The 24,411-nt window shown below is 52.8% G+C and overlaps 1 protein-coding gene across 1 annotated transcript in view; it reads left to right on the top strand.

Annotated features, from left to right (window-relative positions):
* Nucleotides 1-24,411, top strand: part of COL27A1 (collagen type XXVII alpha 1 chain) — a 1,047,548-nt gene that overhangs the window by 807,582 nt on the left and 215,555 nt on the right. The window contains exons 38-40 of the mRNA XM_086924958.1: nucleotides 4,442-4,498; nucleotides 4,694-4,747; nucleotides 5,608-5,661. Of these exons, the coding sequence (XP_086781084.1) occupies nucleotides 4,442-4,498; nucleotides 4,694-4,747; nucleotides 5,608-5,661 (165 nt within the window). The remainder of the gene's footprint in view (nucleotides 1-4,441; nucleotides 4,499-4,693; nucleotides 4,748-5,607; nucleotides 5,662-24,411) is intronic.

Raw genomic sequence — 24,411 nt, 5'->3', positions numbered from 1 at the left:
AGTGTTGGTAGACGGTCAAACTCACCGCTCCCTGCAGTGGTGAACCAAAAACCTTTCCACGGGCCGACCGTTCCTAGAGCCAGTTCCTCAAATAGTCATGGCAGCAGACGCAACGCTCTTCGGCTGGGGAGCTCACCTCCTGCAGCACACCATGCAGGGCAGGTGGGCCCCGCAACAGAAGTTACTCCACATCAACCACCTGGAGTTACTAGCCATTTTTCTAGCCCTAAAAGCGTTCCAAAAGCACATATCGGGCAAAGCTGTCTTAGTCCGCACAGACATGACAGCCATGTACTATATAAACAAACAAGGATGAACATACTCTCTGCAACTCTCTCGGTTAGCGCAGCAGATATGGAGATGGGCTATACCTCTAAACATCTTCCTCTTAGCCCCACATGTTCCAGGGGTACCAAACGCCATAGCTGATCTGTTAAGCCGTCAGACACAACAGATCCACGAGTGGGAACTTCATCCACAAGTTCTTCAACCGTTCTTTCCGATGTGGGGACAACCTCAGATAGACTTCTTCGCCACTCATGAAAACGCCAAATGCCCAAGCTTCCCCACCAGATATCCACACCCGCTGTCCAAAGGCAATGCGATATGGATGAACTTGTCAGGCAAATTTGCGTACGCTTTTCCACCTCTCCCACTGCTTCCACTAGTGGTGCGCACACTGCAGCAACATTCACTGACTCTCATTCTAGTTGCTCCAACTTGGGCCAGACAACCGTGGTACACCACACTGCTGCAACTTTCTGTGGTACCGGAACAAGAGCTATGCCTGTCTCCACGCTTCCTAACCCAGAACCATGGAGAGATCAGACACCCGGACCCAGCTCAGCTCAACCTTGCGATCTGGCTCCTGAGGGCTTAGAGTTTGGTTATCTTAACCTTCCTCCTGACTGTATGATAATTATTAAAGAAGCTACACGTCCCACCACTAGGGCATGTTATGCAGCGAAGTGGAAAAGTTTGGGTATATACTGCCATAACAACAACATCAATCCTCTAGATGTGTCTATTCAATACATCATAGGATACTTACTACACCTCCAAAGATGTAACTTAGCGTACACGTCTCTTAGACTGCATCTTGCTGTCCCTTGCAGCATACCTACAAAAGAGGTAGCATCTATCACTCTTTAAAGTACCTGCCATAAAGGCTTTCATGGAGGGCCTCAAAAGAATAATTCCTCCCAGAGCACCACCTTCGCCGGTGTGGAATTTAAACATTGTTTTCACACGCTTAATGGGACCTCCCTTTGAACCTTTACATAAAACTGAACTGCAATTCTTGACTTGGAAAGTTGCTTTCCTGGTAGCTATTACTTCTCTCAGAAGAGTTAGTGAGCTACAAGCATTCACCATTCAAGAACCCTTTCCGCAAATGCATCATAATAACGTTGTTCTGCGAACCAATCCTAAATTCCTTCCAAAAGTAATTTCGCCCTTCCATCTCAATCAATCTGTAGAGCTGCCCGTATTCTTTTCGCAGCCACAAACCGTCGCAGAAAGAGCTCTTCATACCTTAGATGTCAAAAGAGCGTTGCTTTACTACATTGAAAGAACACAACCCTTTCGTAAAACTAAATAACTTTTTGTGTCTTTCTCACCTCCACACAAAGGCAACCCCATCTCAAAATCTGGACTAGCTAGATGGATTGCCAAATGTATACAGATTTGCTACCACAAAGCTAAACGTACGTTATCTGTTCCCCCTAAAGGTTCCCCCTAAAGCCCACTCTACTAGAAAGATAGGGGCTTCAATGGCATTTTAGGGAACATTCCCTTAGGTGACATCTGCAAAGCAGCTACATGGTCTACACCGCACACATTCACAAAACACTATTGTGTAGATGTGCAAACTAAACAGCAAGCTACTGTGCGCCAGGCTGTACTCATAACACTGTTTCAAACTACTGCAACAGATACGGGTGGTCGCCGCTAAGGTGGGTACTGCTATACAATCTATGCTCAGTGTGAGATCTGCAGCTCATATTCCTCGAACGGAAAATGCTACTTACCAGTATGCATCTGTTCTTGGCATCTAGAGCAGCAGAGATACACACGCCCACCCGCCTCCCCGGCTACCAGTATCTGTTCCAGTGTTATCTTAATTAGATACAACATACATGGGCCTCCTTCCTGTTTCTTACAAAACTCCATAATTTCTCTGCTGGCGAAAAACAATCTAAGGATGGAGTCGATACCCAGGCGCACTATTGCCCAAAGGAGGAGTCACCTATCTCTCGACCTCCAAAGACTTTTCAGGACAGAAGCAACTGCAAACACTCGGGCCCAACGCTAGGTGGCGATCTATGCACAGCGTGGAACTCTGCAGCTTCAAATGCCAAGAACAGATGCATACTGGGAAGGAGCGTTTTCCTTCTTTAACATGCGGAAACATTTCGCCTCAGTACATCAGATTGTATCACTGCAAAGACAGACATTCATTAAAGGGGATCGTTTTTGGAAACATTCACGGCTCGCCCCCAATGATGACGCCAGTAGTGAACTGAGAGGCAGGCAGCAGGGGTCTCGATTCTTGTCCCTGGAGCGACATTATGGTCAAGTATACGAGGAACTTCTACAGCACATCCTGAACTCAAGTACTTAAAAGAGCCCCCACGAGTGATAAAAAGAAGGAGGAGCTATGAAATAAAATGTTTACCTAGGACCACATAATTTGGATCAGAGGGAACCCCGTATTCATTCCAGGTTGTCGGCTTCACAGTTCACAATTCAGCCACCGGGTGGGTCTCGATCTCGCTCTCTCTCCTCTCTCTTCTCTCTCCCCATCTCTGTTCTCTCTCTTTTCTCTCTCTCCTCTCTCTGTTCTCTCCCCTTTCTCTCTTTCTCCGCTCTCACCTCTCTCTCCTCTCTGCTTTCTTCTCTCTCTCTCTCTCTTCCTTTCTCTCTCTCCCTCTTCCTAGCTCTCTCTCCCTCCTCTCTCCCTCTCTCTTCTCGTTCTCTCTCTCTCCCTCTATCTCTCCTCTCTGTCTCTCCCTCACCTTCTCTCTCTCTCTCTCGCTTCCTCTCTCTCCCTCTCCCTCTCTCACTCCCTCTCTCTCTCTCTTCCGTCTCTCCCTCTCTCCCTCTCTCTCTCCCTCTCTCTCTCCCACTCTCTCCCCTCTCTCCCACTCTCTCCCCTCTCTCCCTCTCCTCTCTCTCTCTCTCTCTCTCTCTCTCTCCCTCTCTCGCCCCTCTCTCCCTCTCCCTCTCTCTCTCCCTCTCCCTCTCTCTCTCTCTATTCCTCTCTCTCTCCCTCTCTCTCTCTCTCTCTCCCTCTCTCTCTCACGCTCTCTCTCTCCCTCTCTCTCCCCTCTCTTCCTCTCTCTCTCTCCCTCTCTCTCTCTCTCTCTCTCTTCCTCTCTCTCTCACCCTCTCTCTCTCACGCTCTCTCACTCCCTCTCTCTCCCCTCTCTCCCTCTCCCTCTCTCTCTCCGCTCTCACCTCTCTCTCCTCTCTGCTTTCTTCTCTCTCTCTCTCCCTCCTCTCCCTCTCTCTTCTCACTCTCTCTCTCCCCCTCTCTCTCTCTCCCTCTCTTCCTCTCTCTCCCCTCTCTCCCTCTCTCTCTCTCTCTCCCTCTCTCTCTCACTCTGTCTCTCTCCCTCTCTCTCCCTCTCCCTCTCTCTCTCTCTCCCCCCATCTCTCCCTCACTCCCTTTCTCTCTGTTTTAAATCAAAGGTCACTGTTTTCTCTTTGATTTTTGACTCATGGGGAGACAAACCCACACAGAAATAGCCGACCCAACTCGGCCCGAGGCCAAACTAGCAGCCAAGAATGTTTTTATTTGAGCCCCCTCCCCCACCCCATCCAAAGCTACGCCCCTGACTACTGTGTATTTGGCACAAAATGTTGTGTGTAGATGTGCCAAACCTGGTGAACAAAGGGCAGCGATCCTGACGTCATGTCCACGCGTTTCGTTCAGACCTTCTGCGACCATCGCAGAGTGAAAGAGCTGTGAATTGGGTACATGCTTTTTAGTACGGAAAGGTAAAGTTGTTTTATCAAAGGGTTGTGGGTGCAGGAGCAGATTCCGCTATGTGGGATTAATGCTTGAATTCCGTGTTTTCAATGTAATGCGTAGTTAAGAAATCTCCGCAGCCTCCGCTAGCGGAGCAGAGTTCATTGGCCAGGGTTAATTCTTTGCAGACTCCGCATTTAATGCAAACTGCCCGAAAACAGGGAATCCTGAGAAAGAGGCGGGCACGGCTGGGGAGGGAGGGGTCCCACACTGAAGCCCTGAAAGTGGACTGGACCGGACAGAAGAGCGGGTGGATGTTGAGAGGCGTCTCTGCAGTGAAGCTGGTGTGATCTCTGCCGTGACCCCCCATGCACCCCTCAACCTTCCACAGATTGTGTCCCCCTCACTCTTGAGTTAGGGGTCCTCTTGTCTCTGCTGCCCCTCTCATGCCAGTGTTTCTCTCCACAGGGACAGCAAGGGGACGATGGCAAAACCGAGGGCCCCCCTGGGCCCCCCGGGGCACGAGTAAGTTGTGAATTACAAGAACTTGTCATGTACACGACACTTTTGTCCACACTGTGTTACCCTGGATGTTGTATGTATACATGATGTTGTTAAAAAAGACCCCGTATGTCTCTTGCATGTAGCGCCTGCTTGCCTCCCATTACCCCGCAGCACCCCATAGGCACTGTGAGTCCAGTGACGTCTCTTTATTTCTAGGGTGCTGTCGGCGACCGAGGAGACAGGGGGGAGCCCGGAGACCCCGGATATCAGGTGAGTCCTTGTCAAAACACTCAGAATGCTTCATGTCGGACTCTAGGCGTCAAAACAAAGGTGGTCAACAAAACAGTTAAAGTCAAGCATACTCTGCAGTGTTTCAAGAGGAGCGCGTGGCTTCTGTGCACGTGTACTACGGGTACATGTAGATCAGGAGCGAGACTCTTGTGCACGTGCACTCCACTGGTTTACACTCTGATCTCTTCTTCTGACCTCTACACTCTGACCTCTTCTCACCGCTGCACTCTGACCTCTTCTTTTCACCTCTACACTCTGACCTCTTCTCACCTCTACACTCTGACCCCTTCTCACCTCTACGCTCTGACCTCTTCTTCTCACCTCTACACTCTGACCTCTTCTTCTGACCTCTACACTCTGACCACTTCTCACCTCTACACTGTGACCTCTTCTCACCTCTTTACCCTGACCTCTTCTGACCTCCACACTCTGACCTCTTCTCACCTCCACACTCTGACCTCTTCTCACCTCCACACTCTGACCTCTTCTTCTGACCTCTACACTCTGCCCCCTTCTCACCTATACACTCTGACCTCTCTGCTCTGACCTCTTCTCACCTCCACACTCTGACCTCTTCTCACCTCTACACTCTGACCTCTTCTCACCTCCACACTCTGACCTCTTCTCACCTCCACACTCTGACCTCTTCTCACCTCCACACTCTGACCTCTTCTGACCTCCACACTCTGACCTCTTCTGACCTCTACACTCTGACCTCTTCTCACCTCCACACTCTAACCTCTTCTCACCTCCACACTCTAACCTCTTCTCACCTCTACACTCTGATCTAGTTGCATGGATTCTCCCATTTGCTTCTGATTTTCTCTCTTTTTCCTTAGGGACAAGAAGGTCTGGAGGGCAGCAGAGGAACCGCAGGACAGCAGGGCTCCCCGGTAAGTACCCCGACTGCTGCCTGTGTCTCTCTGTCTGGTGAGATCTCAGGGTTGAGTGATGGGGGCCCCGGTAAGTACCCCGACTGCTGCCTGTGTCTCTCTGTCTGGTGAGATCTCAGGGTTGAGTGATGGAGGCCCCGGTAAGTACCCCGACTGCTGCCTGTGTCTCTCTGTCCGGTGGGATCTCACGGTTGAGTGATGGGGGCCCCCGGTAAGTACCCCGACTGCTGCCTGTGTCTCTCTGTCTGGTGAGATCTCAGGGTTGAGTGATGGGGGCCCCGGTAAGTACCCCGACTGCTGCCTGTGTCTCTCTGTCTGGTGGGATCTCAGGGTTGAGTGATGGGGGCTCCCGGTAAGTACCCCGACTGCTGCCTGTGTCTTTCTGTCCGGTGGAATCTCAGGGTTGAGTGATGGGGCCCCCGGTAAGTACCCCGACTGCTGCCTGTGTCTCTCTGTCCGGTGAGATCTCACGGTTGAGTGATGGGGGCCCCCGGTAAGTACCCCGACTGCTGCCTGTGTGTCTCTGTCCGGTGGAATCTCAGGGTTGAGTGATGGGGCCCCCGGTAAGTACCCCGACTGCTGCCTGTGTCTCTCTGTCTGGTGAGATCTCAGGGTTGAGTGATGGGGGCCCCGGTAAGTACCCCGACTGCTGCCTGTGTCTCTCTGTCCGGTGGGATCTCACGGTTGAGTGATGGGGCCCCCGGTAAGTACCCCGACTGCTGCCTGTGTCTCTCTGTCCGGTGGGATCTCAGGGTTGAGTGATGGGGGGCCCCGGTAAGTACCCCGACTGCTGCCTGTGTCTCTCTGTCCGGTGGAATCTCAGGGTTGAGTGATGGGGTTCATGGAAGAGCCCATTTATTTATTTATTTATTTATTTATTTTCAAACTTGTACCGCGCTGGGAATCGACTCCCTGAGGAGTATCTCTGTGCCTTTGGCAGCATCTGAGAGCAAAAAGGCCCTGTCTTATATTTTTAATTGCCCAACCAGAACTAGTAATTAAACAGGAAAGTTTTTAGTTTTTTCCTAAAGGGAAAATGTTCCTTACATAATCTGATTTCATAAGGGAGTTCATTCCAAAGCTTCGGGCCTGCTACTGATAAAGCCCTTCCCCCTTGTCTTGTCTTCCAGAACCTGGGGACACATAACAATTCTCGATCTCCAGATCTCAGAGATCTTGCCGGGATGTATGGAATGAATTTTCTGGTTAGGTAATCAGGACCTTTACCAGTGAGGCACTTGTGAATGATGCAACACGTTTTAAACATCACCCTCTGTTTCACTGTGAGCCAGTGAAGTTTATTTAGTAGTGGTTTTGAGGGAGTCCGGGCCAGGGCGTTGAGAACGAGGCGTGCAGCCGTGTTCTGCACGACTTGTAATCTGGCAATGATCCCCTCATTGGCGGCTAGCAGCAAACCATTACAGTAATCCAGTCTACTCAACACGAGCGACTGAACTAATGTTTTCCTGGTGGTATCAGGTAACAGGGGGAACACCCTTCGGAGAAGCCCAATAACATGGAAACAGGAGCTGACCACTTGATTAGCATGTTGTTTAAGGGCGAGCTCCTGATCCAATTTAACTCCTAGATCTTTCACTACCGCCTTGGGCTCAGGGACTGGGCCTAGATCTTGAGGCCGCCAGTCAGGAGCCGAAAGACGTTTGGCTTCCCCAAAGAGCATCACCTCAGTCTTAGAGACGTTACACTGAAGGAAGTTTGCTGCCATCCAATGTGTCACTTCTTTCATCCCCCGGGCAAAGGAGTTACGCACTTCAGGAGTCATGGTTTTAAACGGAAAGAGGAGTTGGGTATCGTCTGCATACGATACAGGGATGAACCCGTGGGATCTCATGATGTTAGCTAGGGGTGCCACGTAGATGTTAAATAACGTTGGGCTCAAGCAGGAGCCCTGTGGCACCCCCTTTGAGATCTCCACCTCCTCTGACTGGTAAGGACCAAGTATGACTCTCTGAGTGCGTTTGGTGAAAAAACTCCTTAGCCAGGCCAGCGCCTTGCCTCCCAGACCGATGTCAACTAGTCTGGAGGTCATGATATCATGTGACACAGAGTCAAACGCCGCTGACAGATCTAAAAGCACCAGGATAACGGAGTAACCTTTATCCTGTAGCATATGAAGATCGTCAGCGACGGACAGCAAGGCGGTCTCAGTGCTGTGCCTGGGCCTAAACCCCGATTGGGAGGGATCTAGTCCCCCCGCACTTTCGATGTATTTAGATAAGTGCCGATTTACAAACTTCTCAGTGAGCTTCCCTAAGAAAGGGAGGAGAGAGATGGGTCTCAAGTTTGTCAGGTCGGTCCAAGGAATGGAGTTGTTCTTCCGTAAAGGCCTCACCAGAGCGTGCTTCCAGTCTAGGGGGACTTCCCCTGTACTCAAGGATAGATTGACTACCTGCCGAATTCCAGCACCTCGCTCCTCTCTCACGGGCTGAGTGGTCGCTCCCAGTGTCCCTGCAGACACCTGGTATCGTAGCGCTGCATTGCATTGAAAGTTGCATTTCATCTCGCCTATTGTGTGCTTAGTTACCGCTTAGATTCATTTGCGCTGTGGTGTATTTCTTTGTACTGTTTAAAACGTTATTTGCACGTTTGCCTCCAGCGCTCCGCTCTGCTCCCCCCTCCGCCTCCATTTTGTTTGTTATTGTCGTCCTCGTGTGCCCGCCCCGCCTCCCAGCTGAGCCGCCCTCCCACTGACCAGAAATAGCGCTCCTCACCCTGAACACACCGTGACTCGCTCCTCTCTCACAGGCTGAGTGGTCGCTCCCAGTGTCCCTGCAGACACCTGGTATCGTAGCGCTGCATTGCATTGAAAGTTGCATTTCATCTCGCCTATTGTGTGCTTAGTTACCGCTTAGATTCATTTGCGCTGTGGTGTATTTCTTTGTACTGTTTAAAACGTTATTTGCGCGTTTGCCTCCAGCGCTCCGCTCTGCTCCCCTCTCCGCCTCCATTTTGTTTGTTATTGTCGTCCTCGTGTGCCCGCCCCGCCTCCCAGCTGAGCCGCCCTCCCACTGACCAGAAATAGCGCTCCTCACCCTGAACACACCGTGACTCGCTCCTCTCTCACGGGCTGAGTGGTCGCTCCCAGTGTCCCTGCAGACACCTGGTATCGTAGCGCTGCATTGCATTGAATATTTACAACAAGGGGTGGTGAGGGACAGAGTCTCTGAATTAAACAGAATACTCTCACCCAGTCAAGAGATCAGGGCTAGATCCAACACCGTTTTTTAGCTCACTGCACCATCCCAGTTTCAGAACCTGACTGTATGCAAATTAGTCTGTTCCTGTCCCAGTGCATGATGGGAACAGGGCAAACCAAACTACAAAAGCCAATTCTTACACTGGGAAGGAAACAAGCTACCGGGGACCGGTTTCTGGCATTTCAGCCTCTTCGGCCCGGCTTGCTTGAATCCTGATGGTGCAATGAGCAAGGGACTCACATCTGAGTATACCCTTCCACGCTTAGGGTGGACAAAAATATTTACAACAAGGGGTGGTGAGGGACAGAGTCTCTGAATTAAACAGAATACTCTCACCCAGTCAAGAGATCAGGGCTAGATCCAACACCGTTTTTTAGCTCACTGCACCATCCCAGTTTCAGAACCTGACTGTATGCAAATTAGTCTGTTCCTGTCCCAGTGCATGATGGGAACAGGGCAAACCAAACTAAGAGTGGTCTGCTCAATTCAGACACTCTGTTCATCACCACCCCCTTTTGTAAATCGATTTTGGCCACTATAGGTGTGGCAGGGTATACTCAGACATGAGTCCCTTTCTCACTGCTCCATCAGGATTCAAGCAAGCCGGGCCGAAGAGGCTGAAATGCCAGAAACCGGTCCCCGGTAGCTTGTCTCCTTTCTGGTAAAGAATTGGCTTGGTAGTTTAGTCTGCCCTGTTCCCATGATGCACTGGGCCAGGGACAGACTGATTTGCATATAGCCAGGTTCTGAGCTGGGATGGGGCAGTGAGATAAATAACGGTGATGGATCAAGCCCTGATCTTTGGACTGGGTAAGAGTGGTCTGCTCAATTCAGACACTCTGTTCATCACCACCCCCTTTTGTAAATCGATTTTGGCCACTATAGGTGTGGCAGGGTATACTCAGACATGAGTCCCTTTCTCACTGCTCCATCAGGATTCAAGCAAGCCGGGCCGAAGAGGCTGAAATGCCAGAAACCGGTCCCCGGTAGCTTGTCTCCTTTCTGGTAAAGAATTGGCTTGGTAGTTTAGTCTGCCCTGTTCCCATGATGCACTGGGCCAGGGACAGACTGATTTGCATATAGCCAGGTTCTGAGCTGGGATGGGGCAGTGAGATAAATAACGGTGATGGATCAAGCCCTGATCTTTGGACTGGGTAAGAGTGGTCTGCTCAATTCAGACACCCTGTTCATCACCACCCCCTTTTGTAAATCGATTTTGGCCACTATAGGTGTGGCAGGGTATACTCAGACATGAGTCCCTTTCTCACTGCTCCATCAGGATTCAAGCAAGCCGGGCCGAAGAGGCTGAAATGCCAGAAACCGGTCCCCGGTAGCTTGTCTCCTTTCTGGTAAAGAATTGGCTTGGTAGTTTAGTCTGCCCTGTTCCCATGATGCACTGGGCCAGGGACAGACTGATTTGCATATAGCCAGGTTCTGAGCTGGGATGGGGCAGTGAGATAAATAACGGTGATGGATCAAGCCCTGATCTTTGGACTGGGTAAGAGTGGTCTGCTCAATTCAGACACTCTGTTCATCACCACCCCCTTTTGTAAATCGATTTTGGCCACTATAGGTGTGGCAGGGTATACTCAGACATGAGTCCCTTTCTCACTGCTCCATCAGGATTCAAGCAAGCCGGGCCGAAGAGGCTGAAATGCCAGAAACCGGTCCCCGGTAGCTTGTCTCCTTTCTGGTAAAGAATTGGCTTGGTAGTTTAGTCTGCCCTGTTCCCATGATGCACTGGGCCAGGGACAGACTGATTTGCATATAGCCAGGTTCTGAGCTGGGATGGGGCAGTGAGATAAATAACGGTGATGGATCAAGCCCTGATCTTTGGACTGGGTAAGAGTGGTCTGCTCAATTCAGACACTCTGTTCATCACCACCCCCTTTTGTAAATCGATTTTGGCCACTATAGGTGTGGCAGGGTATACTCAGACATGAGTCCCTTTCTCACTGCTCCATCAGGATTCAAGCAAGCCGGGCCGAAGAGGCTGAAATGCCAGAAACCGGACCCCGGTAGCTTGTCTCCTTTCTGGTAAAGAATTGGCTTGGTAGTTTAGTCTGCCCTGTTCCCATGATGCACTGGGCCAGGGACAGACTGATTTGCATATAGCCAGGTTCTGAGCTGGGATGGGGCAGTGAGATAAATAACGGTGATGGATCAAGCCCTGATCTTTGGACTGGGTAAGAGTGGTCTGCTCAATTCAGACACTCTGTTCATCACCACCCCCTTTTGTAAATCGATTTTGGCCACTATAGGTGTGGCAGGGTATCCTCAGACATGAGTCCCTTTCTCACTGCTCCATCAGGATTCAAGCAAGCCGGGCCGAAGAGGCTGAAATGCCAGAAACCGGTCCCCGGTAGCTTGTCTCCTTTCTGGTAAAGAATTGGCTTGGTAGTTTAGTCTGCCCTGTTCCCATGATGCACTGGGCCAGGGACAGACTGATTTGCATATAGCCAGGTTCTGAGCTGGGATGGGGCAGTGAGATAAATAACGGTGATGGATCAAGCCCTGATCTTTGGACTGGGTAAGAGTGGTCTGCTCAATTCAGACACTCTGTTCATCACCACCCCCTTTTGTAAATCGGCATTGCATTGAAAGTTGCATTTCATCTCGCCTATTGTGTGCTTAGTTACCGCTTAGATTCATTTGCGCTGTGGTGTATTTCTTTGTACTGTTTAAAACGTTATTTGCGCGTTTGCCTCCAGCGCTTCGCTCTGCTCCCCCCTCCGCCTCCATTTTGTTTGTTATTGTCGTCCTCGTGTGCCCGCCCCGCCTCCCAGCTGAGCCGCCCTCGCCCCTCCCCCTCCACTATCCATATATGACAGTTGTTCCCGCGTGCAGCGTTCACGCGCAGCGACCGCGCCACAGCCGCGCCGAAGGTGCGCCAAAGGTAAGCCCGTCTACGCCCGTCCGCGCCTGGACCGCGCCCAGCGCCAGACCCCCTGCCCCTCGCGCTGCCCAGCCCGCCCGCATTACCTACGATGCCTCCTCCCTCCTAGCCCTCAACCCCGGTCGCGCCCCCAACTGCGTCCAGCCGCTCCGGGACACACGCATGGACCCTTCTCCTGCAATTCCTGCAAATTCATCGGTACCGTCACCAACTCCTCTACGCTCACACCTCTGATTCCCGACCCCAACCACCTACAATGCATCCTGCTCAACACCCGATCGGTCCACAGGCACGCCATTGACCTATGGAACCTACTAGACACCACCTCTCCAGACGTCGCCTTCCTAACAGAAACATGGATGAACGCTTCCTCCGCCCCAGACATCACCATTGCCATCCCGGAAGACTATAAGATCATTCGCAAGGACCGCTCCGGCCACACAGGAGGAGGTATCGCTATCGTCCATAAAAAATCTATCCACATCTCAACCAGCTCTGACGTCAATCTCGCCAACTCCGAACACCTTCACTTCCAGATCCACATCGACCCCAAGACCACACTCAGAGGCTCCCTCCTATACAGACCACCAGGACCCCGCGCACAATTCAGTGAAGATATCACGGACTTCATCACTCCACACGCGCTCCCCTCCAAAGAATACATCCTTCTGGGAGACCTCAACTTTCACCTTGAAAAGATCAAAGACCGCAACACCACCACCCTCTTGGACAACCTCGCCAACCTCGGACTTAAACAACTGGTCACTTCCCCCACCCACATAGCAGGTCACACACTCGACCCTATTCTCACCTCCAGCAATCACGTCTCCTTCAGCCACACTACGGCTCTCCTTTGGACTGACCACAGCTGCGTTCACTTTACCTACAACAAGCCTAAACCCATCAACCACCCCCAACCAACTCTGCAAAGAAACTGGAACAAAATCACCATCGACCAGATCTCCTCATCGCTACTTCTAAACACCCCAGCCCACTCTTCGAACCCAGACCAAGCCGCCGCCAACTTCACCCTATGGTTATCCAACAGCGCCGACATCCTAGCACCACTGAAAAAACGTCAAAACAAACCCGGCAGCAAGAAGGCCTCATGGTTCAACGATGATCTTAAGAAGTCCAAGAAACTCTGCCGCTCCCTTGAGAAGGCCTGGAAAAAAGACCCAACCACCAGCACCAAGGACGCCTTCAAAAACGCCACCCGCATACACCACCAACTAATCCGAAAGGCCAAGAAAACAGCATTCAAGGATCGACTAGACAACAACGCCCACAACAGCAAGGAACTTTTCAACATCGTCAAGGAATTTACCAATCCCTCGGCCAACTCCAACGACATCACCCCCTCTCAAGCTCTCTGCGACTCCCTGGCTTTATTCTTCCACAACAAAATTGCAGACATCCACAACAGCTTCGACAACCAACCCGGAGACCAACCCTCCCAACCAAATGCTGAACATTCACCCCCCTTGAACACCCTTAACAACTGGAACCCAATCTCCACTGAGGACACCATCCGCCTGATGAACTCCATTCACTCAGGATCCCCCACAGATCCATGTCCTCACCACATCTTCAACAAAGCAGACTCCGTCATAGCTCCACACCTCCGAGACGTCATTAACTGCTCCTTCAACTCCGCCACCTTCCCAGAAAGCTGGAAACACGCTGAACTCAGCGCCCTTCTGAAAAAACCCACAGCGGACCCCACCGAACTCAAAAATTACCGCCCCATCTCGCTCCTTCCTTTCCCGGCCAAAGTCATCGAGAAAAGCTGTCAACAACCAGCTCGCCGCTTTCCTCGAAGCCAACAAATCCCTCGACTCCTCACAGTCTGGCTTCCGAGCAAAACACAGCACTGAGACTGCCCTCATCGCAGCAACAGACGACATTCGAACTCTTCTGGACAACGGAGACACAGTCGCCCTCATCCTCCTCGACCTCTCTGCAGCCTTCGACACAGTCTGCCACAGCACCCTTTTACAACGCCTTAGAAACATCGGAATACAAGGAAAAGCACTTGAATGGATCACCTCGTTCCTCACCGGAAGAACCCAGAGAGTCCGCCTTCCACCATTCAAGTCCGAGGCCACTGAAGTCATCTGTGGCGTACCACAAGGATCCTCACTCAGTCCCACCCTCTTCAACGTATACATGAGCCCCCTCGCGGCCATCGCCCGCCAACACAACCTCAACATCATCTCCTACGCGGATGACACTCAACTGATCCTTTCACTCACCAATGACCCCAGCACCGCCAAAACTAACCTACACGAAGGAATGAAAGAAGTTGCCGAATGGATGAAACATAGCCATCTGAAACTGAACTCAGATAAAACAGAAGTCCTCATCTTAGGTTCATCCCCCTCTGCATGGGACGACTCTTGGTGGCCGGAAGCCCTTGGAAAAGCACCCATCCCGACAGACCACGCACGGAACCTAGGCGTTATCCTGGATTCTTCACTTTCAATGAGCAGACAAGTCAGCGCCGTCTCCTCATCCTGCTTCAACATTCTTCGCATGCTCAAAAAAACATTTCGCTGGATCCCCACCGAAACAAGAAAAACAGTCACCCATGCTCTGGTCACGAGCCGACTGGACTACGGTAACACCCTCTACGCAGGTACTACCGACAAACTCCAGAAAAAACTCCAACAAATCCAAAACGCCTCAGCCAGGATCATATTAGACATCCCGCGCAACGAACACATCTCTGATCACCTGAAAAAACTCCACTGGCTACCCGTCAATAAGAGGATCACTTTCCGACTTCTAACTCACGCACACAAAGCACTCTACGAAATCGGACCAGAATGCCTCAACTCACGACTGTCCTTCTACACCCCCTCCCGCCAACTACGTTCTTCCAGCCAAGCCCTCGCCACTGTACCTCGCATCAACAAGACCACCATGGGAGGCAGATCCTTCTCTTACCTGGCAGCTAAAACCTGGAACTCACTTCCCACCCACCTTCGCCTTACCCAGAACCACCTAGCATTCAGAAAGCAACTTAAAACTTGGATATTTGACAAGTAATCCTCCTCCCCTCCCTAAGCGCCTTGAGACCCTCTGGGTAGGTAGTGCGCTATATAAATTCTATGACTTGACTTGACTAGATCGTCACTCATAAGTGACATGACCCGTGCTGGGATAATATCTGAAGGGCACCCACTCTTTGTTTGGGTTATTAGAGTAATTATCTCCTCCATTGATATTGGCGGGAATTCTACAAGCTTGCTAGCCTTGTTTTCCGCTGTGCTAAGGTGTGGCTGAACCATACTGTCAACAGTTCCCATGTTGTTGGGGGTGGATTTTGAGGCTAAGATCTTAGCGTAAATGCCTTCTATTTTTCTGACAAAGAGCTGTGAGATGTTGTTACAAAGTTCCTGGGACTCAATCCCCTCAGTTTCACAGGCCGCGGGCTTGGTAAAGGTTTGTAAGATTTGATAGAGGGCTTTAGCATTTTTACCAGCTGCTGATAATTGGGCTGCTATATGATGTTTCCGAGCAGTCCGAATAGCTTTATGGTAGCTTTTTAGAGAAGTCCTGTGATTTTCTTTATCCTCTGCCTTACGTGTGACTCTCCATCGTTTTTCTAACTTCCTCGCAGTTAGCTTTAGTTGTCTAAGATCGTCTGTAAACCAAACTTCTTGTTTTGGGGCAGGCCGTGGTTTATATGTTCTAAAAGGAACAACGTGATTTATAGTTGTCGTTACAGCTTCATTAAATTTGGCTAATGCAGTGGTGACATTGTCCCCACATTCAACCCAATTGGGTTCTGTGTATTTCCCCCTAAAGCTCTCTGGTGTTAATTTATTCCAGGGTCTCCTGACATCAGCCATAGTCCTCTGGATGCCCTTTACCTTATGATTAGAGCGGGTGTAGAATTCAATAATGGAGTGGTCAGTCCAGTCCACTTGAATGGGAGGCAAACATATTATGGCTGTAGAATTACATAACACAAGATCCAATGTATGGCCAGCTAAGTGTGTGGGTCCCTGATTCATTTGGCTAAAGCCAAGTGTGGCCAGATCAGCCAAGAGTGTCTGTGCCTCCACACAGGTAGCTATTTCGCTGTAGACATTAAAATCCCCTACCAAGATGAAATCTGAATTCACCTGCATATGGGGAGCCAAAGCTTCAACAAGTTGAATGGAGAAATTCCCAGATGGACCTGGGGGTCGATAGACTAGCGCTCCCTTCCTAGTTTCCCTGGAACTAGGGTTGATAGTGAAGATCAGGAGCTCCATTTGTGGGTTACACACCGTCTCGGTAACCACCACCTCCATTTCCTGTTTGAAAACAATGGCTAACCCACCTCCAGTTTTAATAGGGCGGTCCATCCTTACAATTTTGTATCCTAACGGCACCCCCATTGTTATGGCCGGAACAGTGTGGGGCTTGAGCCAAGTCTCAGTTAAGAAACAAAGATGTGGGTTCTCTGATGTTATGAGATCCCAGACCTGAGTTGAATGAGTAACTAATGAGCGAACATTGCACAGAAGGCTTTTACAGTTTAAAGGTGGGTCGTTAGGAGGGCTGACAGTCGACTTTGTCGGGTATTTAGTAGGGACAGATAAGGTAGGTCTTAGCTGACACCGAGTGATTACAGCGCTGATGGTAAATTGTGTTAAGCATTCCCTGCAGGTAAACGGTCCCTCCAGGCTACTCTCTACCCTATGGGAGCACAGCGTTGTGACATACCTGCCCATATCCATTAGGGTCTGGCTGGTATACGAGAGAGCAGGGCGATGGAATGGCTCCAAGCAAATGATAGTGACCGCCATAGCCCCCTGCCCCTGTCCCCGTCCAGTCGCGGACGGGCGCAGACGGGCTGGTCTTTGGCTCATCTTAGGCGCAGGATTAGGCGCCACACTGCGCGTCAACACTGCGCGTTGAGCCGACGAGTTGCTTTATAGCCCTCTAGTAGGGGAGAGCTAGAGCGCTAACCGCTCGCCTCCCTGGATGTTCCTGGCTCTGCCCCGCCTTCCGCACCCGTGATTGACTGGAGGGTCGGACTGGGCGTGCAGGCACAGGTCGAGCTACAATAGGAGCTGGTCCCTCAATGCGTGTGGCGGTAAACGCGAGACCCCCGGGCCGCTCAGGTGTGTCCTTTCTCGGGGTGCTCCATCCCTTTGAAGCCTCTTCCCCTATAAATGTCCAGACAGCAGCCCCTTCTCCGCAGTGTTACCGCCTCTGATGCCCTCCACTGATCCCCAACGGAACTTCCTGAACCCCAAGTCTTCCAGAGCCGCGTCTGAAACCCTCTCCCCATCTGGCACATATAGAGAACCCACTTTTTCTCGGTACCCCTAATTTTTTCCGCTCGGTCTGCTGTTATTTTTGCTCTCACAGGTTTGCTCTGTGCTTGTGTTTCCTTTAAACCTTGAAGAGTGTTTGCAGTCATTATTCGGGTGCTGAATGCTCCCCACTGAGCCCCTGGGTTTCTACACTGGGGCCACACTAGGGTCCCTTCCCGGGTCCAGTACTACCTTGCAACCTTGGCTCAGGAACTGAACGTCCCCCACCAGATATTTGCCACTAAATCCTCAAAAGATTTTATATTTTTATTTTAATGAGAATTTTGATCCCTTTTACATTTTTTGCTCGAAAGTTTTGTACCTTGTTTTCTTTGGAATGGAAGAGGGTCTGCCAACCTTGTCTGTTTTGACCAAAATAAGGATGCAATGTTGGTGTCCATGACGGTCCTTCCAGATTAGCAGCAAGGCGAATAAAAAAAGAGTTTGACTCCACATACAGAACACAGGGAAGGGCCACAGAGGCAGATCAAACCATGGATGTCAGGGGACAGGACTGAGGTCTGCAGCTCCTGAAGGGGGTGACAAGACGTTTACCCCATCACAGACCAGAGTCACAGGCGGGGAGTAGTGATGCTAGTGAACCGGCTCACTGCGTGGCTCCCACAGATCTAGAGGTGGCCTGCGTAAACCTTCATGAGCAAGAGGTCAGTGGAAAGAGGGGATGGCCTTGTGGGGGTTGGAGGCCCTATGAGAAGAGCAGGGCTGTCTCTGTCACCGGCCAGGGCACAAGAAGGGAGAGTCCCTATGACCCAGGATGGGCCCTACTACTCCACATACCACCGGGATTGCTTATGCAGCATTGTGGGGAGAGACAGTGGCCGAGAGGAAAGTGCAGGGCTGCCCTAGGGCCTCTTTGCTTGGTGGTGGATCCTGGGTGTGAGCAGCTGGCTCCTGGGTGTGAGCAGCTGGCTCCTGGGTGTGAGCAGCTGTCTCCTGGGTGTGCGCAGCTGGCTCCTGGGTGTTAGCAGCTGGCTCCTGGGTGTGAGCAGCTGGCTCCTGGGTGTTAGCAGCTGGCTCCTGGGTGTGAGCAGCTGGCTCCTGGGTGTGAGCAGCTGGCTCCTGAGGGTGAGTAGCTGGCTCCTGGGTGTGAGCAGCTGGCTCCTGGGTGTTAGCAGCTGGCTCCTGGGTGTGAGCAGCTGGCTCCTGAGGGTGAGCAGCTGGCTCCTGGGTGTGCGCAGCTGGCTCCTGGTTGTGAGAAGCTGGCTCCTGGGTGTGAGCAGCTGGCTCTTGGGGGTGAGCCGCTGGCTCCTGAGGGTGAGTAGCTGGCTCCTGGGTGTGAGCAGCTGGCTCCTGAGGGTGAGTAGCTGGCTCCTGGGTGTGAGCAGCTGGCTCCTGAGGGTGAGCAGCTGGCTCCTGGGTGTGAGCAGCTGGCTCCTGAGGGTGAGTAGCTGGCTCCTGGGTGTGAGCAGCTGGCTCCTGGGTGTGAGCAGCTGGCTCTTGGGTGTGAGCAGCTGGCTCCTGGGTGTGAGCAGCTGGCTCTTGGGTGTGAGCAGCTGGCTCCTGAGGGTGAGCAGCTGGCTCCTGGGTGTGAGCAGCTGGCTCTTGGGTGTGAGCAGCTGTGTCCTGGGTTATGAGCAGCTGGCTCCTGAGTGTGAGCAGCTGGCTCCTGGGTGTGAGCAGCTGTCTCCTGGGTGTGAGCAGCTGGCTCCTGAGGGTGAGCAGCTGTCTCCTGGGTGTGAGCAGCTGTCTCCTAGGTGTGAGCAGCTGACTCCTGGGTGTGAGCAGCTGGCTCCTGAGGGTGAGCAGCTGGCTCCTGGGTGTGAGCAGCTGGCTCCTGGGTGTGTGCAGCTGGTTCCTGAGGGTGAGCAGCTGGCTCCTGGGGGTGAGCATCTGGCTCCTGGGTGTTAGCAGCTGGTTCCTGAGGGTGAGCAGCTGGCTCCTGGGGGTGAGCATCTGGCTCCTGGGTGTGAGCAGCTGGTTCCTGAGGGTGAGCAGCTGGCTCCTGGGGGTGAGCATCTGGCTCCTGGGTGTGAGCAGCTGACTCCTGAGGGTGAGCAGCTGGCTCCTGGGGGTGAGCATCTGGCTCCTGGGTGTGAGCAGCTGACTCCTGAGGGTGAGCATCTGGCTCCTGGGTGTGAGCAGCTGACTCCTGAGGGTGAGCAGCTGGCTCCTGGGTGTGAGCAGCTGGCTCCTGGTTGTGAGCAGCTGGCTCCTGCAGATGAGCAGCTGGCTCCTGGGTGTGAGCATCTGTCTCCTGGGGGTGAGCAGCTGGCTCCTGAGGATGAGCAGCTGGCTCCTGGTTGTGAGAAGCTGGCTCCTGCAGATGAGCAGCTGGCTCCTGGGGGTGAGCAGCTGGCTCCTGGGGGTGAGCAGCTGGCTCCTGAGGGTGAGCAGCTGGCTCCTGAGGGTGAGCAGCTGGCTCCTGAGGGTGAGCAGCTGGCTCCTGGGTGTGTGCAGCTGGCTCCTGGGTGTGAGCAGCTGGCTTCTGGGGGTGAGCCGCTGGCTCCTGAGGGTGAGCAGCTGGCTCCCGAGGGTGAGCAGCTGGCTCCTGAGGGTGAGAAGCTGGCTCCTGGGTGTGAGCAGCTGGCTCTTGGGGGTGAGCCGCTGGCTCCTGAGGGTGAGTAGCTGGCTCCTGGGTGTGAGCAGCTGGCTCCTGAGGGTGAGTAGCTGGCTCCTGGGTGTGAGCAGCTGGCTCCTGAGGGTGAGCAGCTGGCTCCTGGGTGTGAGCAGCTGGCTCCTGAGGGTGAGTAGCTGGCTCCTGGGTGTGAGCAGCTGGCTCCTGGGTGTGAGCAGCTGGCTCTTGGGTGTGAGCAGCTGGCTCCTGGGTGTGAGCAGCTGGCTCTTGGGTGTGAGCAGCTGGCTCCTGAGGGTGAGCAGCTGGCTCCTGGGTGTGAGCAGCTGGCTCTTGGGTGTGAGCAGCTGTGTCCTGGGTTATGAGCAGCTGGCTCCTGAGGGTGAGCAGCTGGCTCCTGGGTGTGAGCAGCTGTCTCCTGGGTGTGAGCAGCTGGCTCCTGAGGGTGAGCAGCTGTCTCCTGGGTGTGAGCAGCTGTCTCCTAGGTGTGAGCAGCTGACTCCTGGGTGTGAGCAGCTGGCTCCTGAGGGTGAGCAGCTGGCTCCTGGGTGTGAGCAGCTGGCTCCTGGGTGTGTGCAGCTGGTTCCTGAGGGTGAGCAGCTGGCTCCTGGGGGTGAGCATCTGGCTCCTGGGTGTTAGCAGCTGGTTCCTGAGGGTGAGCAGCTGGCTCCTGGGGGTGAGCATCTGGCTCCTGGGTGTGAGCAGCTGGTTCCTGAGGGTGAGCAGCTGGCTCCTGGGGGTGAGCATCTGGCTCCTGGGTGTGAGCAGCTGACTCCTGAGGGTGAGCAGCTGGCTCCTGGGGGTGAGCATCTGGCTCCTGGGTGTGAGCAGCTGACTCCTGAGGGTGAGCATCTGGCTCCTGGGTGTGAGCAGATGACTCCTGAGGGTGAGCAGCTGGCTCCTGGGTGTGAGCAGCAGGCTCCTGGTTGTGAGCAGCTGGCTCCTGCAGATGAGCAGCTGGCTCCTGGGTGTGAGCATCTGTCTCCTGGGGGTGAGCAGCTGGCTCCTGAGGATGAGCAGCTGGCTCCTGGTTGTGAGAAGCTGGCTCCTGCAGATGAGCAGCTGGCTCCTGGGGGTGAGCAGCTGGCTCCTGAGGGTGAGCAGCTGGCTCCTGAGGGTGAGCAGCTGGCTCCTGAGGGTGAGCAGCTGGCTCCTGGGTGTGTGCAGCTGGATCCTGGGTGTGAGCAGCTGGCTTCTGGGGGTGAGCCGCTGGCTCCTGAGGGTGAGCAGCTGGCTCCCGAGGGTGAGCAGCTGGCTCCTGAGGGTGAGCAGCTGGCTCCTGGGTGTGTGCAGCTGGCTCCTGGGTGTGAGCAGCTGGCTCCTGGGGGTGAGCAGCTGGCTCCTGGGTGTGAGCAGCTGGCTCCTGGGTGTGTGCAGCTGGCTCCTGGGTGTGAGCAGCTGGCTCCTGGGGGTGAGCAGCTGGCTCCTGGGTGTGAGCAGCTGGCTCCTGGGGGTGAGCAGCTGGCTCCTGGGGGTGAGCAGCTGGCTCCTGGGGGTGAGCATCTGGCTCCTGGGTGTGAGCAGCTGACTCCTGAGGGTGAGCAGCTGGCTCCTGAGGGTGAGCAGCTGGCTCCCGAGGGTGAGCAGCTAGCTCCTGAGGGTGAGCAGCTGGCTCCTGGGTGTGAGCAGCTGGCTCCTGGTTGTGAGCAGCTGGCTCCTGCGGATGAGCAGCTGGCTCCTGGGTGTGAGCAGCTGTCTCCTGGGGGTGAGCAGCTGGCTCCTGAGGATGAGCAGCTGGCTCCTGGGGTGAGCAGTTGGCTCCTGGGGGTGAGCAGCTGGCTCCTGGGTGGGGGCAGCTGGCTCCTGGGTGTGAGCAGCTGGCTCCTGGGGCTACTGGTAAGAACTCTCAGGGAAGGGGTCTCAGGACTGCAGCATCCCTGTGCCAGGAGCGCTGTCCTAGTGGAAGAGTTAGTGGCCCCAGAGCAGTCCTAGAAAGGTCAGATCTGCAGGATCAGGAATGTCCATGGAGAGTCTGAAGGCCTTAATAACCTTGAACTGGGGAGGAGGAGTTGCCCAAAGGAGGGCCTCTACATACTTGTTGTTCAAGCTCCTGCTTGTAAATGCCTGTTGAGTCGCTGTGCTCGGGTTTGAAGTCACACATGCGGAGCCGGCCTGTCCTTTCCAAGAGGCTGCTCCAGAAGGCCCTGCGACTGTGTCTCGTTCATGAACCCCAGGGGCGGCCGTGAAGCCGGAGAGAGGAAAGGAATGTGTGGTCACTGCTGCCAGGAAGCTTTCAAAGACCCCAGGAGCTGGCAGGCCCAAAGACAAGGATGCAATGCAGCCTCTGCTCTCTCATGGAAGCCTGGGAAATCTGAACACCGGAGAGTTTAGGAGAGGCCAGCAGGGAAGTCCATGAGAGGGAGGAAGGGTAGAAAGCCTACAAAAAGACAGCCCAAGTGTTACTGCTACTGTCATGGCAGCTTCAACGCTTCAAACTAAGCACTCACTCAGCAGAGCCTTCACCCTGAGTCCCAGATTGTAGTAAAACTGTGGGATGTTCCCCCCACCTCTGCTAGGGCCATATCTTGTGATGTTTCAGATTTAAGCACTGGAGTTGACACAAACCTACTCCTACTGCCTGTCGCCTACAAGACTGCTACACAGGCCCCTCACATGACCAGAAGGCAGCACGCGGAGGATGGTCACCTCGCCTTCCGCGGCCTACAGGATGCCTTCCTCAACTCAGCCCAAGCTAAAGCGTGCAAATCAGTGCTCCATATTCCGAGGTCAGCCAGGAAAGCAAGGCTAAGACTGGAGTTAGGCTTGGCGAGGCCAGCCCTGGCGTACCAGGGGGAGATCATAAAGCTATACCTAAGGATTCTAAGGGCCCGTGCAATTCTCTAAAATATCAATTGAGGTCTATCTTCGAGGGGTCACGCACAGCCTGGCACACCGCCTAGGAAAAGCGGTCAAAACATTGAAGATTGAGGAAGAGAGTATTCCGCTGCTGGACATCCCCCTGACCGCTTAGAAAAGAGCCATAAATAAAAAAGTCCAAGCAATATCCTTCAATCTTGACCTCAAATCTTTACTCTCAAGCTCCCACTTTGATCCGCTGAATAACTCTTATATAAGGCAGGCAAAGCACAACCTTAGCGAGGCCCTCACTCCTCAGGCCCGAAGTAAAATTATTTTTATGAGATTAACCACTCTAGGAATTGTTGATATCAACCCTACATGGGCCCGAAGGGGGAATCCACAAACTGTAGATTACGCCCCTACAAGAGCGAATCCTAGTTGCATCTACTATGCTGTTTCCCCAACCTTAACAACGAACGTCAGAGACTCTTGCGCCCAATCTGTATTATCAATGCGATGAAGTCCTGTAGCAAAGCGTCAGCTTTATGCTTAGCCAACACTAATATGTCGACCCTAGCAAGACTAGGGAAATTCATCCATCAAATCAGGACCGCCCTAAAAGCCACTAATTGAATGCTGCAAACCCTCGGCTACGAGCACTGCAAATCAAGCGGGAAAAAGCTGACGGGTTTTCAACTAGCACTGCGGCTCTCGCACCTCCAGTAGTCTCCCCAAGACAATGCCAGGTTAGCTAGAGCATCAAGACGAACGACATAAAGACTTGCTGCATAACCTACTTTCATGGACCATTGGGAGCTCCATGAACATGTGCAAGGTCCCTCGAACAGGTCTACAAACGTTGGTGCATGCCAATTAGGCGGGCGCTGGGTCGGGGGTTGTGGGGGGGGGTTGCATTTGAACTATTTACAAATCACAGTTTTTATGACTTTTTCAGCTTTTATATGTTGATTGTTTTTACTGATTGTTTTTACTGGTATGATTTTAAGTAATTGTACAGTTAATAAATAAATTCAATTCAAACTCATATGAAATAAAAGGAGGCGCAGAGTGGCTTTGACCAAACTGCAGCTTCCAACCGACCACGGAGGACTGAGGCACCCGTCTTCGAGCGCTGTTATCTGGGAGCACAGGTCCAACGGCCACCCTTGGGTATCCAGCCTCAATCTCACAGGAGTGTGCACAGAGACGGAGGTTGGAGCCTTGTGCCTCTTGAGAGAGGTGGTCCTTTCAAACTCAGCACTACCAGCGCCCCTAGCGGCAGTTCCGGGCCTCATACGAGCACCATCGTGGAACGTGGCGGGGCTCCTCTACTATATCACCTTTGGCCACTCGAGACCCCCATGGTCCATACGCTCCTTTAGATTGGGCCTGGGCCTTGAGAGTGATCAACTCTGGGAGTTCCTCGGAGTGAGAACCCTGGGGGGCTTATTCCATGATGGGGTTGTTATCCCATTTGACCCATTAACGGAACAAACTCGACTTGTGGTGGGCCGGGTCTTAATGTAAGGAGCCTCCTTGAGGCACTGGGGCGGCTGTGGGCATCACTGCTTCAGAGCAGAACCTGCTGCAGTGCGCTAAGAAGGTATGAGTATTGAGGAAGCGCCCCGTCGGAACCGCATGGGCTGATCTATTTGAGCAGTTGGCCTGGCATATGCTGTCCACTATTCTAGTGGCCACCTTGCACCAGTCCAAACGACCCTTGTTGATGGTAGGTTAAAGACAACCTTATAGAAAGCTATCCCAGTGGTAGCTGTGGAGAGCAGCCTTCAGGCTAAGTCTTCAAAGGAATGTAAAGCAGCTTGTTTTACCAGTCTATATTACCATGAATGACCAAATGAAAGGAGAACCACACCAGGTATATATATAAAATATATGTATTTATTCTAAACACAAAACCTCTTGTCCCTTTATGAGGCTAGAGGCAAAGTACATCCAGTAAACTTAATAACACACAGTAAATTAGCACAA

The sequence above is a fragment of the Lissotriton vulgaris genome, chromosome 5 (genome assembly GCF_964263255.1).
Source record: "Lissotriton vulgaris chromosome 5, aLisVul1.2, whole genome shotgun sequence".
In the NCBI taxonomy this organism is placed as follows: domain Eukaryota; kingdom Metazoa; phylum Chordata; class Amphibia; order Caudata; family Salamandridae; genus Lissotriton; species Lissotriton vulgaris.
The sequence above is the reverse complement of the archived record's forward strand: the minus strand, read 5'-3'. Positions and strand labels throughout refer to the sequence as shown.